General features: G+C 43.5%; 1 protein-coding gene across 1 annotated transcript in view; it reads left to right on the top strand.

The window, feature by feature from the left end:
• Positions 1-16,498, top strand: part of MPI (mannose phosphate isomerase) — an 82,826-nt gene that overhangs the window by 33,628 nt on the left and 32,700 nt on the right. Inside the window, exons 2-6 of the mRNA XM_069222146.1 lie at positions 2,118-2,245; positions 4,027-4,227; positions 7,083-7,224; positions 9,899-10,081; positions 10,786-10,959. Coding sequence (XP_069078247.1) covers positions 2,118-2,245; positions 4,027-4,227; positions 7,083-7,224; positions 9,899-10,081; positions 10,786-10,959 — 828 coding nt within the window. The remainder of the gene's footprint in view (positions 1-2,117; positions 2,246-4,026; positions 4,228-7,082; positions 7,225-9,898; positions 10,082-10,785; positions 10,960-16,498) is intronic.

The following is a 16,498-nucleotide window of genomic DNA, read 5'->3' on the forward strand; positions in this document are numbered from 1 at the left end:
CTTCAGCGCTGCAGGCAGGCAAGGGGGGGGTTCCTCGGGGAAACCTCCACTTGGTCAAGGGAGAGGGACTCCTGGGGGTCACTCCTCCAGTGAAAGTCCGGTCCTTCAGGTCCTGGGGGCTGCGGGTGCAGGGTCTCTCCCAGGTGTCGGGACTTAGGATTCAAAGAGTCGCGGTCAGGGGAAGCCTCGTTATTCCCTCTGCAGGCGGCGCTGTGGGGGCTCAGGGGAGACAGGTTTTTGTACTCACAGTCTTAGAGTAGTCCTGGGGTCCCTCCTGAGGTGTTGGATCGCCACCAGCCGAGTCGGGGTCGCCGGGTGCAGTGTTGTAAGTCTCACGCTTCTTGCGGGGAGCTTGCAGGGTTCTTTAAAGCCGCTGGAAACAAAGTTGCAGCTTTTCTTGGAGCAGGTCCGCTGTCCTCGGGAGTTTCTTGTCTTTTCGAAGCAGGGGCAGTCCTCAGAGGATGTCGAGGTCGCTGGTCCCTTCGGAAGGCGTCGCTGGAGCAGGATCTTTGGAAGGCAGGAGACAGGCCGGTGAGTTTCTGGAGCCAAGGCAGTTGTCGTCTTCTGGTCTTCCTCTGCAGGGGTTTTTCAGCTAGGCAGTCCTTCTTCTTGTAGTTGCAGGAATCTAATTTTCTAGGGTTCAGGGTAGCCCTTAAATACTAAATTTAAGGGCGTGTTTAGGTCTGGGGGGTTAGTAGCCAATGGCTACTAGCCCTGAGGGTGGGTACACCCTCTTTGTGCCTCCTCCCAAGGGGAGGGGGTCACAATCCTAACCCTATTGGGGGAATCCTCCATCTGCAAGATGGAGGATTTCTAAAAGTCAGAGTCACCTCAGCTCAGGACACCTTAGGGGCTGTCCTGACTGGCCAGTGACTCCTCCTTGTTGCTTTCTTTGTTCCCTCCAGCCTTGCCGCCAAAAGTGGGGGCCGTGGCCGGAGGGGGCGGGCAACTCCACTAAGCTGGAGTGCCCTGCTGGGCTGTGACAAAGGGGTGAGCCTTTGAGGCTCACCGCCAGGTGTCACAGCTCCTGCCTGGGGGAGGTGTTAGCATCTCCACCCAGTGCAGGCTTTGTTACTGGCCTCAGAGTGACAAAGGCACTCTCCCCATGGGGCCAGCAACATGTCTCTGGTGTGGCAGGCTGCTGGAACTAGTCAGCCTACACAGACAGTCGGTTAAGTTTCAGGGGGCACCTCTAAGGTGCCCTCTGTGGTGTATTTTACAATAAAATGTACACTGGCATCAGTGTGCATTTATTGTGCTGAGAAGTTTGATACCAAACTTCCCAGTTTTCAGTGTAGCCATTATGGTGCTGTGGAGTTCGTGTTTGACAGACTCCCAGACCATATACTCTTATGGCTACCCTGCACTTACAATGTCTAAGGTTTTGTTTAGACACTGTAGGGGTACCATGCTCATGCACTGGTACCCTCACCTATGGTATAGTGCACCCTGCCTTAGGGCTGTAAGGCCTGCTAGAGGGGTGTCTTACCTATACTGCATAGGCAGTGAGAGGCTGGCATGGCACCCTGAGGGGAGTGCCATGTCGACTTACTCGTTTTGTCCTCACTAGCACACACAAGCTGGCAAGCAGTGTGTCTGTGCTGAGTGAGAGGTCTCCAGGGTGGCATAAGACATGCTGCAGCCCTTAGAGACCTTCCTTGGCATCAGGGCCCTTGGTACTAGAAGTACCAGTTACAAGGGACTTATCTGGATGCCAGGGTCTGCCAATTGTGGATACAAAAGTACAGGTTAGGGAAAGAACACTGGTGCTGGGGCCTGGTTAGCAGGCCTCAGCACACTTTCAATTGTAAACATAGCATCAGCAAAGGCAAAAAGTCAGGGGGCAACCATGCCAAGGAGGCATTTCCTTACAAAATTGCCTTCATGTTCCATTTGGATGATGTTCTTTGCTATTTCAGGAATATACAAAAGCCTGTGTTTATGTGTAACCGGGACTGGCAAACAGTCATTAAACTGGTAACATGGGCACAGCCAGTGGGTTTATGTTTACAGGCGGACTTGTTTTAACAATCTGGCATTCTGCTATTGGCCTGCGGATTTGAGCTTGTTGACAGCAGGTGCCTGAGGATGATATGTAGTCTTGTGTGTTTTCACAGTATTCCCCCTCTCCTGTGCCGTCCAGAACTATGCCTGGGGGAAGATTGGACTTGACAGTGAGGTGGCCAAACTCTTGGCCAGCAGTGACCCTCTGGTGCAGATTAACACCGAGTTACCCTATGCAGAAGTAAGTGGCTGTTCTTTCCTCTCTTGAAGATTTTGAAGGAGGGGGGTTTATAGGCTGGCATGATATTGTACTTCACAACTTTATTTCACACTAGCATGCATGGGCGGTGTGTGACTTCTTCTTCATCTTGCCTCTCATTTCTTCAAATTTAGATTATATCCAATCATTACTTCCTTTGGGAGTTTCACTACGTTTCAAATATGCCTCGTTGTATTTCTCACGCCATACATGCCTGTGAAATCTGATTCTGCAACCCCTATTTGCCTGCTTCGCAAATGAAAAAGAAAGTGACCACAAGAAAACTGGAATTTTATGGGTATTCTGTTAAAGTAAAAGATGCCTCTTTGTAAAGATAGCCAAAGGTTTTCAAAATTTGTCATTGCGAATTGTGGGGAAACAACTTGAAAAACGTGCACATTCCGTTCCTTAGTGTAACATCTGTCTCTCCAGCCTCTCTGTGGCTATCTGTGGAAGATTTTCATGGTGATGTAGAAAATCACTTCTCAGAGTGTGGTGCTTAAGCGAGATGAGAGGTTATCCTGTTTCATAATCTGATCTCGAGCCATGATAACACACTAGAAGCAAGTTTAAATGTATGAGGAGTTTGATTAATAGCTCACTACATTGATTTACCATGGTGCGCAAGAAGGTAGGAGTTTACTGGGGTTCAAGTAAAAAGGCATCTACCCCATCACTATGATTATCTGCCATAAACTGGTGGTGTGTCTTAACCTGGTTATGGGGGCAGTAGCCACACATGTTAAGACATATAGCTTTTGGTGAACCTCAGTGGCCGATAGTTTAGCACTTGAGCAAGGTACCTAAATTTTTGTCTTCTTCAAATGTTAACCTGGGGCAGTACGTTCCCCATCCGCTGACTCATCACTTCACCTCCATCTAATTATTGTGTAGCTTAGTTTCTTCAGCTAAAAATGATGCCTCCTAGTAGGGTAACTTTTGACCGGGTGGCCAAACTACCTCTCTTTCCCCTGTGATTTGATTTAGTGTACTCAATTGACTCAAATGGAAGTGTTGTGACAAAATACCAATAGACATTGCTGTACAGCAGCTATACAAACTGCTTTAGAATTACATGGTAGGCACAACATTCAAAAGTACTTTATATGTGCTATGTCCAATGTGTATGCATTCTGCTGCGCTTACAATGTGCTGGTATGCCCATGAAAGCATTAGGGTGCGGTAGCTTGCCTCAAACAGGAGATGGATGCCCGGACTTTGAGCAACTGACAGGTAGGTCTTCTACTTGCTTTAGGCTCAAATGGGTTCAGCAGTGTTGATGAATTGTTGGTGTGTGACAAATGTCTGTTCACCCTACTGCTTACTCCTAAATTACATTTTATGTGATGTGGTATATGACTGCATTTAATCCCTTGACTTTAGTGCCAGAGATGGCATCAACATCCACTCAGTGTAGAATGTCCTACCATTTATGCCTACAATATCAGTAGGCTTCTTTGATTTGATAAATTCTAGCTTACTCATTATTTTGGGGCATCCCTTAATATTAAGTGTTTCCACTTATTTTGTGGTTTGTCATTCTTAGTCTAGTGTGTTTATTCTGTTTTTGTATGCTAGAATAGTGGGATGGGTATTTCTATTGTGTATTTTATTTCGATCACTGCCTGAACACAAGTGGGTTCCTTTTTGTAACCCCATGGTTCCACTTTGAAACTCCAGCTTTTCAATGCCTTTGCCAGAAAGTGCTGTTTCCTCTTCACCTGTTCAAATTCTTATGTCTCCTGATCTCTTCCAATCTTCAGCTCTGGATGGGAACCCACCCGAAAGGTGATGCCATCATTGTTGACAATAGGATCACCCAGAAGACACTGGGGCAGTGGATTGATGATCACCCAGAATGCCTAGGGTCAAAGGTCAAGGACACATTCAATGGCCAGCTGCCATTCCTCTTCAAAGTATTGTCGGTCAACATTGCACTGTCCATTCAAGCTCATCCCAACAAGGTAAGGTATGGTCCACTTAGACAGGAGGTGGAGGGGGGATGAAAGGACTCCCCATGAAATGCGTTAAAATCCTGTTCCTTTCCTAAGCAAAAATATTCTGAAATAGCGCACACTTCTTTGTTTTTCTTCTACAAACGCTGCCATATTATTTGTATGTTTAGGAGCCCCGGAGTTAAAGCTTCAGCCCTCTAACTAGGATGTTCCTGATGGAGCTAATACAGTTTCATTATAGAGTTAAAATAACTGCTCACTTAGGTACATTGATACAAGAATTCTATATTATTTTGCACACTTCTCACCATTTGTAATTTCTCCTAGTAGCATGCATTTATGCTCACAAGACAAGTAATGTTCAGTACATTGAAGAGTTCACATTTTGACCTTTTGATTAGTCACTCTAGTAACTGTGCATGGTTAACTGAAAACTGGACCTGGTTGTGCTCACTGAAGACCTAATGACCACTGGAAGGGAACTTATCACTGGGCTACAGTAACTGTCTCATTGATTAACCCCATTTCTCTTGTTAGGGACTCAGTCAGATAGCCGGAAGTGTTCCCCCCCCTCTTATGAATCTGTGGGGCTCCACACCGAGATCCCATCAAAGATGTCGAGGAGCACCTCCTCACTTACCCTCTTGTTCCTGAACAAGAACCTGTATTATGGTAACAGAAGATAATTCCCACTGACTCATCTGTAAACTCCAAAAGAATGAGGGTGAACTGAAACACTTTCTTCTTGCTCACTGACCAGCCTTCCCACAATGAACTCCCCTCTTAATAGGGCCTATCTACCCATCAGAAAGGAAAGTCTACCAAGATCCTTACTGGTAAACCTTACAGCTCGCTATTGTGCCTGTTCACATACTAACAAAGAAAATAACTCTTGGGCTAAGGTATCCTTTGCAGAAAATGATTTTAACTTTGTCTTAATTACTTGTTCTTTTGTAGCCTGGTACCTCACCAGTTTTGAAAGAGAAACACACTTCTCACCTGTAGTAACAATTTGCATATTCTCTATTTAAGTCAGCTTCATCATGCAGTGCAAGCTCCTCAACTTCCATCACGCATAAACCAGAAATCATGAATATCTAGAAATAGAGATACATACAGATAGAAATTGGATTTGCTGGGCCCTATGAACAGGTCGTGTTACCATCCAAAGCCATTCCTGGTCAGTGGGCCCCTCATTCTTTCCCAGAAGTTAAGTCATTTCCCAACAGGCATTCTTTGACCATTGTTCTTATAAAACAGAAAAATATGTGACTTGATGACTCAGTAGGAGGGCGTATCTTAAACAGTGATTTAATCACTCGTGAGGGTATCCAGGCCCTGTGTAGCAGGTGTGTGAGGCTTGCCATAGGGGCATGCTCAAAAAGCCAGATCTTCAGCTTCTTGCAAAAGAGAGGAGGAAACCCTGATGTGTTGTGGGAGGTTGTTCCAAGCTTTAGGGCCCAGGTACAAGAAGGCTTGGCTCCCTGCTCTGCTTTTATTTATTTGTGGGGGTGTGTGCTAGTGGGAGACCAGTAGAGTGGAGGTGTCTGGAAGGTTGGTGGAAGTGGATGTGGCTATTCAGGTAGGCAGGGCCTGTGTTATAGATAATTGCTGTCTTGCTCTCAGTCACATCACAGCCACAAAGCATAAGCCTCATGAAAAATTAAATTAGTCTGAACGAGCACCTACATATACTGAAATGCTTAACATTTTATACAAAGTAAAAAAAATATATACTGTATATAAACTTACAGAACAGTGGGGTTACTAGACAAAGAGAATGAGGGCAATAACAAGTGATAATATCATACCTTTTATCTAGGTAACAGCATCCAGTGTTAAAATATAGTGACGGGATAGAGATGGGAATATAGATGTTCAGGCCATGGTTTCAAGCTGTTGCGGCTCTTCCTCCAAACGCTTTGGTGTGGAATATTGGTGACAATTGGACCAGAGGAATTTAGCAATTCTTCTAGCCTCAATTTTAACAAACTGTTCTTATCCCTTCTAAGACACTTGTTGGGAAAAATAAATTCCAGCTCCAATTTGTTAGTAGTGAGGTATTTCTGAATGTCAGCACCTCAACAAACAAGCGTTGTATTGGTTCAAAAGGAGTGATATGACTTCTGTAAGCCTCACATGAACCGCCTTCAGTGGGTGCCATGTAATGCAAAACAAAAAATGAACATGAAACCATTAATAAAAAGACTGTTTATGATACTAAACATGATTGACATCAGCACAATTTAGCCCTGTTGAGGTAAGTACAGAAAAGGAAACCATGCATCAGAGTCTTAGGTGAGCAGAATCAATATCCCATGGTTGTCCAACACCTGCATCTTTGCACTCGTGATGTATGCCTGTGGCTGTTTGGTCCTGAAAATACAGTAGCACCTTTCTCACTTGTTGGGAATTGCCGGGACTGAAGATGAGAATGATATAGCATTGTACATGAAGACCCTATTGCAAAAGTGATTTGCTCATGTCCTTATGGAAATCCATGAAACATGCCCCATGGTTTTTGTTTGGGAGGAGAATGGGAATGGAGAGCTCTATGACAATTGATAAGCCATTAGATGGTGGCATACTATTGGCTTTCATCTGAAGGTACATTATAAGCATTGGGAGAGCTGGGCTTTCAGATTTAAAGAAGGAAAGTAGTTATAAAGGAATGGATGATGGACATTACTCGGAAGGGAATATCAAACCATAGTCTTCTTGCACATCTACATGTATTTTTCACTATAGAGCTAGATGATGGAGTACTCAATAGTTATAGTAGCTGTAAAAAAGAAGCTGTACAGTGGAAAGAAAGGAATCTGGGATCCTCCCTGTAACCCCCTGGCTTTCCCTTTACTTTGCAGGACTTGGCCAGCAGACTTCATGTCCTCTTCCCAGAGCACTATCCAGACACTAACCACAAACCTGAGATGGCCATCGCCCTGACATCCTTCGAGGGCATGTGTGGCTTCCGCCCAGTTGAGGAGATTGTTGCATTCCTTAAAAGTAAGAGTTTGAGGGAGAGGGAGGTGATAGGATAATAATGGAGAAACCTTGAATGGTGAAATGGAAGGGGTAGCAAGGGGTCAACGGGATTGTTGGAAGAGACTTTGGACAATAGGAGCTTTAAGGCTAAGCAAAATGGGAGGAAGGGCATAGCTGGGGACGATGGAAGAGAATACAGAGGAGGGAATGAATGAATGGATGGAGGCAGGATTTGAGGAAGTTGGAGACCAAGCAAAGGAATAGATGGGGCATGAGAGAGAAGAGATTGGACAGCGAGTGGGAATGACCATGCAAGACAGCGGCATCACACAAGCTAGAGAAGAGATATGGCCAATGGAATACAAGAGAAGTGGACTATGATAGTGAGGGAAGAGAATAGACTAGATACCATTGAAAAGGCTTAAATGATGTGAAGGAGAAGATGGCGCTAATACAAAAATACAGGGATAATCGGAGTAAAAAAATACGTAAGGAAAGTGAGGAGACAGTAGGACAATAGGGACTTTGAAGATGGGAGGGAATAGCAAGGTATGATGAGGCGATATTTAAATATGAGAAGAAATAACACAGTGGTAGGGAAGAGACGAAGTGAGGGCTAGAAGAGAAGGTTATAAGGAAAGAAAAGGCTGGGGTAATTGGACGAAAGATACATTCGGATGGAAGAATGGTGGATGTGGAAGTGAAGCAGCATAGACAATGTATATGATGAGAAAAGAATACAATTTAAGTGATTTAAGACAGCTGACTGGAAAGAAGATACAGAGTGGACTGCAGGAGAGATAATCTTCCAGTACCTGCTGGGTAGCGTTAAATACCTAGGTGGCTTCTCTATTAAGCACCTAGCATTGCAAAATTTAGAGGAAGCAACTTTAGTATCTTCTGGGCAGGATGCACTGCTGCACCTTCTAACACAGTCAAAGTATTCACCAAGCTGGAATAACTAAGTGGCCTCTTCGCAGATGTGTTAAGTGGGTGTGGTCAGAGAATGGTGTTCACTAGTAAATACAGACTACAATCATGAAATCCATTGCCACGATCATTATCAGTTGAGATGTGAAACCAACCAAATCACTGAGCCTTGATTGTGAGGTGTTCCTGCCTCTGGGCATTCACAGTACACTGTTGCACACTGATTTGCCCCACTACCCAGCTTTATTTGTGTGCTGTTCAATCTTGTCATCATCCCTCTACTTAGTTTTTATTATGTTCCTTGTACTACATGCTCTGAGAAACAGTCACTCTGGTCCCACATGCTACCACACTCTGACTGCCAGTCCTTCCATGGCTTAGTTGTGCCCTGCACTTGGGTCCCATACCTTACTGCGACTTGGTAGATTCTCCTCATGGCCTTCGCTATTGTTTGCATCGCTTTTTAGCTCCCTGATCACCTCATCACAGTTGCATCTTCCTATGCAGAAGGTCACCATAAAAACCAAAGTAGCATGGTACATGTTTGCCCTCTTGAAAAAAGTGAAACCTCTCTTTTTTGATGTTGGAACAGTGCAAGCCCTGCTCCTCCCTCACCTGGTTGAAGGCAATTCTCTACAGTGGCCTCCCTGACCCTGCGCTTGTATCATTCAAAGATATCCTACCTGCTGCAGCTTCTCTTATTAATGGCTTGAAGTATGACTATATCACTCGATGCTGGAGGATTGCATTGGCTCCACTTACAGACCCTTATCTACAGGCATTACCTACAGAGCCATCAGATATTCCCCCTACCCCACGCTGTGGCTCTGTGAATGTGTGTGTGAGTGGTTGTATTGGTGTGTGTGGTTGTGTGGGTGCACGAGTGGATGTGTGAGTGGCTGTGTGGGTCTGAGTGGGTGTGAGTGGTTTTGTGGGTCTGTGATTGGCTGTATGGGTGTGTGAGTGGTGTGTAGGTGCGTGGGTCTGTGACTGATGTTGTAGTGGGTTTTTGACTGGGTGTGTGAGAGTGGGCCTGCGAGTGGGTGTATTTTTCTTTAATTTCAAGTGGTGTCTGGATCCAAGGATCTGTTAGATTCACATGAAGGTGCTTGCTGGTCACTGCGGAGGATCCAGAAAAACATTTCTGGGTAATTTCTTGCCCACGAAGGGTCCCTCACAGACCTCTTCCTCAGTTCAATGAGGTCAGGCTACCTCTACCCTGACCCCTTCTATCAGTGTTACATTTTGTTCTCCCGCACACCCAAGACTGAGTGTTGATACACAAAATGGCCGCCGCATCTTTCCTCACAAGGTGCAGCCAACCAATCACAGTATTGCTGGTGGTGCATGGATCCACATCTCTAGATATACATAAATCTTTTTTTCGTTAATAACTCCAAAACTACTAAACCAAATTACAAAAAGATATGTATGTTTCTGGACCAAGTCCGAACTTTCTTTCAAATTTGGTGTAATTCTAGCCAGCGGTTCAGGCTGTAGTTGTGTCTAAAATCCCTATGGGAATTTGCATGGGGAAATCATGTTTTGAAACCCCTCCTTTTCTTGGTCCCCTGCTTGACGAATCACCCCAAAACTTTCTAGACAGCAGCTGAAGTGGGTGGCAAATTATTTTTGAAAAGTTTGTGAGCATTTGTCAAACGACACCAAGCTTCTGATTATAACTACCTACTTGCACCTGATATATATATATACAAACATCAGCTAGGAAGGTGAGCTGACCGTTGTACATGTTCTTCATTGGCAGATGTTCCTGAGTTCCGGACTCTGATTGGTAACTCAGCAGCTGAACAGTTGGAACGTAGTCTGGGTGATGACCCACGAGGTGCGACAATGGCATTGCGTGCCTGCTTCACAAGCATGATGAAGAGCGAGAAGAAAGTCTTTGTGGACCAGCTGAACATGCTTGTTAAGAGAATCTCTGAGCAAGGTATGTGTGGATAGACAGAAAAGGAGATAAAGTAGGTTTACAGTGAAGCTGTAGCTTCATTCAACCCTCTCTGTACCTAGTCTCTACCTCTCAACATTTTTCTCTAGCACCTCCCTTTTCTTCTCTTTCCCCTTCTGTGTCCTTCAAAAGCTTTCACTTAGGTCTCTCTCTGTTGCCCTTTCCACTGCTCCCAGAGTGTCTCCAACTCGCCCTAGCCTTAGCCCACTTGGTCAAGTAAGGCATTAAGTGGTGACTGATCAAGATTCCTAGAGTGCTGTGTGCCTCAAAAACCTCAGTCACTTAAAGAACTCGGAGCCTCTCTCTGCCTTTTTGTTTTTTTCCCAGTCTGGCTCTGAGATACATGTAGCTCGAGCATCTCTATGTATACCATTTGCTTCAGGCCTGAGACCCACACACAGCTCATGCAGACATAATATTCTTTATCCATATTTATATGCTCCCTTTCTGTCTAGCCTCCCCCATTCACCTCTTTTGACTCCTTTCAGATCTCACAATATTTTTTGTCTTTTCTCACCTACCTTGCACCCTTCTATGCTGTGCCTTCATCTCTACCCTGTTTACCCTCATAACTTCCCTGCCTGCTCCATTCCTTTATCTCACTGTCTATTATCTCCCGTTTGCTTTTTGCCTTTGTATCTCACAAGCAGCCTTAATCCTGTACATTATTGTTCTCTTCTTAACAGTTGCAACTGGGAAAGATACCTCAGACAGTAATGGGGAACTTCTGCTGCGGCTTCACTCTCAGTTTCCAGGTGACATTGGCTGCTTTGCAATTTATTTCCTGAACTTGGTGAAGCTGAAGCCGGGACAGGCCATGTTCTTGGGAGCCAATGAGCCACATGCATACCTGTGTGGAGGTGAGTATTATAATTATAGGAAAAAAAGGATTTTGTATCCTGGCTTTTGAGTCCTACGTTGGTCATTCTCTGTTAGAAATGGGGTTTCTGGTTGGGTAGGATATGCATCTAAGCCATGCAGAAACCACCACTCTAGTCAAGGTGCGTAAGTAACACACCAAAGATAACCTGTGCTCACCCCTGGTAGCTAGACACAGAGCAGTCAGGCTTATCCTCAGAGGTCATATGTAAAGCGTTTGCACACTCACACCAGTGATACAATAATTGCAACTCAATAGACTCCTCACAGGGTTAAGTATAAAAATACGCTTATTATATTGTGTGTGTTTGTGTATATGTGTGTGTGTGTGTGTGTGTGTGTGTGTGTGTGTGTGTATATATATATATATATATATATATATATATATATATATATATATATGTACACCTTAGACCCAACAATGCATAAATCTTGAGCGTTCTGTATCTGATGTAATACTCATTATCCTGACATTGCAGGTATTCAGAACAACATGGAACAAATCATCCTGCTAGGGAATGCAGGTGTTAGATTAGAAGACACACATCAACGACTGGTCACAATCACAGGTCCATAAATTACTCCATATCCTCACTAGTGTACCAAGAATAATGAGACCACATACAATCAGGGATACTTGCCCTCCTATTAGCAGGGATATGGTACTTCTGAGAGGGAACCTGGTGTAGGTAGGGCACCCAAACTTCAGGGTGCCCACTACCTAGAATACGGTAATTTGGTTTGCAAATATATGAAGGGCTTTCCCCTAAAGGCGGCTCCACACTGCCCTCGGGGATCCTCATCCGATGTTTTACCCTTCCAATGGCGGAGCCGATGAGTGCCTACTCCTTGATGTAGGTCCTCCGGGAGGGGGAGGTGTGAGAGCACCCGGATGCAGATGCATGGGCAGATCTTGTCCCCCCACTCATAAACTCTGTTGCCCGCGATCACACGGTGCAGCCACAGGGCTTTAGTATTCTCCCTCAGCCAAAGCCGCTCCTTTATGAGCGCAGGCTGGGGGGTGGGGGGGAAGTGCTAGGATCGGGTGAGGCGCGCCCATCCCGTGGCTCCTGGGATCTCAGAGCCAGCTTCCTGCAGTGATCGCTTTCGCGCAGCACAGTCCCGTCTCTCCCTTTAGTCTGGCCGCCAGGAAAGTGCGACCACAGCCCTCTCTTCTGTCAGCTCTTGGCAGCCTCACTCAGTTGAGGCACTCTCCCTGTGGCGAGGTCAGCAGCCCCGTACACAGGCCCACATTGCTGGGAACAGGAGCCACAGGGGACATGGCTCAGAGGCAGGTGAAGTTGGTGCACGCACGCCACCCTAGACCTCCCGTGGTGCCTGGGAACTCTGTTCCGGCCGTCATGCTTCCCCATTCGGTGTGAGGAATAGCTGGGCCATGCTGGGGAGATCACGTTGTCTCCAAGACATAAAGTGGATCCAGGGGCATGCTCTATTCGAGGAGCATGTTGCGTTGAGTCCACACACACTGTTTAAAAGCAGGGCAATATAGTCCAGGGCAAAATGAAGCACTCAAGGGCATAGCAAAAGGACAATATCAAGCGCTCACCCTGCACTTTTTTTGCAGAGACACAGGGCAGTCCACCAAGCCCTGGGAGAACACGTAGCTGGGGCATTACACAGAGGAGCAGTAGGCCAGCTCACCAAAGCCAATAGTGGCGGTTTCTCCTGGCAGTCTGTAGTAAATCCTCAGTGATCAGATTACTTAATTCCTTCTTTATTTGTACAGGATATATAGACAGAGCTGTAACTGCCTTTTTGCACCTCTAGAAGAATGAATCATAACATTCTCCTCCACCCTTCTCATCCCCCACATCACTACACTCTAGATTCCACACTGCTACTACATTCTACTACATGCTAGTCACTACACATCCCCTTTTCTACCATTAAAAAATAAATATATACATCTATCTATATATATATATATATCTATATATATATATATATATATATATATATATATATATATATATATATAAACATTAATACTAACAATACACTATTACCATTACTTCAACAACCCCCCCTTCCCCCCATCGTAACAACTAAGAAGGAACAAAAAAATAATAATAATAAAAAGCATTAACCTTTCATTCACACAGAAAGTTTTCCAGCCTTTTTGTTTTTTTCAACATTCTTCCAAATTTGCTCTTTTGTCACCCATCGTTTTTACATTGTCATTCTTCTTATTACTGCTTGCATCACAAGTATCACCAAAATTATCAGACGTTTCTTCCACATTTTGTGACACAACTTCTTCTACATCTGTTCTATAGTTCTCTTCATTTTCCTGATCAAAATTAATCCGCCTATATTTGTCATATTAGAATCTTTGTATATCCTTTCTTTGTACACTATCCTCCACACGCTCAATATTTTCACATGCCATCCTAGCCAATGCAATACGACTCATGTGACATATATTCCCATCTTCCAGTTCTACTGTATTTTTCCTGACTGCTTTGAACCTTTTAGGTTCACTGAATCTGCTCTCACCCTTAGCCTCTTTCCTGACAGATTTTACTCTCACCCATTGTCCAGCTTTTAGATGCACCTCTTTAACACCATGTCTGCTGTCGTAATAGACCTTATTCTTTTCCTGAGACTTCAAAATATTTTTCCTTACCTCCTCTGTGTTCCTAATCAATTGCTTGTTCCTGCACATCCATCCTGGATTTAATTTGGAAAAAGGTACCTAACCCCTCATTAAGCCAAAAGGACTTTCCCCAACAGTCTCATGAGGTGTTAATCTATATGACCATAGGATTTTCTTCAGTTCATATTCCCAATTCTTATTTCCTTTGTTAGCTATTTGCACAATACCTTTAATAACTCTATTTACTCTTTCCACCCCAGCATTACCTCTAGAATGATAGTGGTGCTGTGAATGGTTGCTCTACGCCAGCCAACTTCACAGAATTGCTCATCTCTTCTTACTTAAACTGTACACCATTGTCTGTTAATATGGTACCTGGAAACCCTTCTCTTATGAATACTTCTAAGAACTCAATAACATTAGTGTTGATCCTTTGAACTACTTCCATTTCTATCCATCTAGAAAACATATCAACAAGAACTATTATGTATTTGCTTGTACCATCCTTCCATGTAATGGGACCCATTATATCCAAAGCAACTTCCTTCCACGGTACATCTGGACACCCTAATGACGATACAGGTAGATTTAATGTTTTATGAGTCTTGTCACTGGTCTCACAATCCACACAGTTATGTACAAATCTTTCAACATGTAAATCAACTTTAGGCCACCAATACAATTCCTTTATACTTTTCTTTGTACGAGTTATTCCTGAATGTCCTTCATGGCCAATATCTATCAAACCTTGCCTAACTGTGGAGGAATAACTTTCCCACGCCTACATACAAAAGTTTCCTCAACACCCAGTTCATCCCTTACTTCCCAATATGCCTTCAATTCCTCTTTTATTTTTGCTTCTCCACATTCTTACCATCCATTCACAATCTTCTTTTTTACTTCTTTCAACACTACACCTTTCTCATACTCTTCCATCCATCCTTTTCTATACTTGTTCCAACCCCATCTGTGAAAATTCCAGCTACAAAACACTCATTCTAGGGATCCTGATCTAGTTCTTTCAAAGGTAACAACATTCTGCTAAGAAAATCTGCAGTCACATTTTTTTTTCCTGGTACATATTGTACTTCATAAAGGAAATCTTTCAATCTCATCAACAACCTTGAAATTCTTGCAGACGCTCTAGACAGACCCTCTATCGTCAAAAGTTTAGTAAGCGGTTTATGATCATATCCTACAATGCATTTCCTACCCCAAACAAACTTGCGAAACTGTTCCAGCGCCCACACAACTGCCAATGTTTCTCTTTCTATAACAGAATACTTCTTCTCACTCGGTGATAGTGACCAAAAAGCGAATGCAACAACGCACTCCTCTCCATTCTTGTTCATTTGCGTTAAAACTCCACTCAGTCCCTTACTGCTTGCATCAGTGGTGACGATTGCTTGTGCCTCCAGGTTAAAACCCTGCAAAAGTGAAGCCTTTACAATTGCCTCTTTTATACCTTCAAAACTTTTTTGACAATTATCATTCCATATGAACTTTGCTTTGTACTTCAATAATAACCTAATTTCATGTGTTTTGTGAGAAAAATGTTCTACAAACTTTGACTAAAATTCTGATAAACCTAAAAAGGATCTTAAATCATCCATCAATCTTGGAGAGGGTGAATTTACAATGGCTTCAATTAATTTCTTTTTAGGTTGAATTCGTCCTTGGTTAATTTCATGACCTAAATACGTAACACTCTTCTGAGAAAACTTATACTTACTACTTTCTGCTGTTAAACCTTTTCCTTTCAAAATGGATAAAAATGTCCTTAAAATGTCATCATATTGTTTTCTGTGTTTTCCCATTACTAAGATGTCATCCTGAAAGAAAGTTACTTCAGGTATATGCCCAAATAGTTGTGTCATCAGTCTCTGAAATACTGCTGACGCTAAACCAAACAGCACGTGCTTGAATTGGAAACATCCAAATGGTGTACAAAAAGTTGTAAGATATTTACTGCAATGCTGTAGAACTACTTGGTGGTAAGCCGCGGACAAGTCTAATGTGGAGAACCACTTAGCTTGCCTAGTTAACGATAACATCTCATCAATATTAGGTAATGGAAATTGATCCGCAATTAAGTTATTGTTTAACCACTTCAAATCCACAGATAATCGAACCTTTCCATTCGATTTTCAAGCTACCACTATGGGTGAAACCCATTTGGACGCTTCCACAGGTTCAATTATATAAAGTTTAAGCAACTTCTCTAATTCGTTTTTTACGTCCTCTCTTAATATTAAAGGAATATTCCTAGCTTTATTAATTTTTGGTGTGACTCCTTCCTTCAGCCGAATGTTATGAGTGAAACCTTTGAGTCTCCCAATACCTTCTATAAAAACTCTAGGAAACTCATGGAAAACCCACACTTCACTATCTTCTTCATCACATGCAACTAAGACTTGTTCTGTGCTATTGGGGTCCAAAATTATATTCAACCATTTTTGATCCTTCCAACCTAAAACAGAAGGTCCATCTTTGGCCACATACAGTTTACCTACTGCCTCCCTGTCCTTAAATTTAAAACTAGTTCTCTGAACCCTACTATATTCTATCCCCAGTGTAACATTCTGGGGAAATATCTGGGGATTCTAGATGCTCTCCTAACTTGTTAATGAACAAATTATGCCATATATTCTCTGATATAATGGAGAACCTGAATCAGCAACAACTTGTAAAGATACTCCTCCAAATGATACCCAACACAATGGCTTAGTACCTTTTCCTACAGCTATATTCAACACTACTACTTCTTTTGTATTTGACCCTTTCATCAGCTTCCGCACTCTTGACTGATGACTCATCTTCATCACTTTCTTTCACACATGCAACCTTCTTGTCACCACTCTTCTTGAACTTCTGTTTGCAAACTCTGGCAAAATGTCCAACTA

This window comes from Pleurodeles waltl, chromosome 3_1 (assembly GCF_031143425.1).
Source record: "Pleurodeles waltl isolate 20211129_DDA chromosome 3_1, aPleWal1.hap1.20221129, whole genome shotgun sequence".
Taxonomy (NCBI): Eukaryota; Metazoa; Chordata; class Amphibia; order Caudata; family Salamandridae; genus Pleurodeles; species Pleurodeles waltl.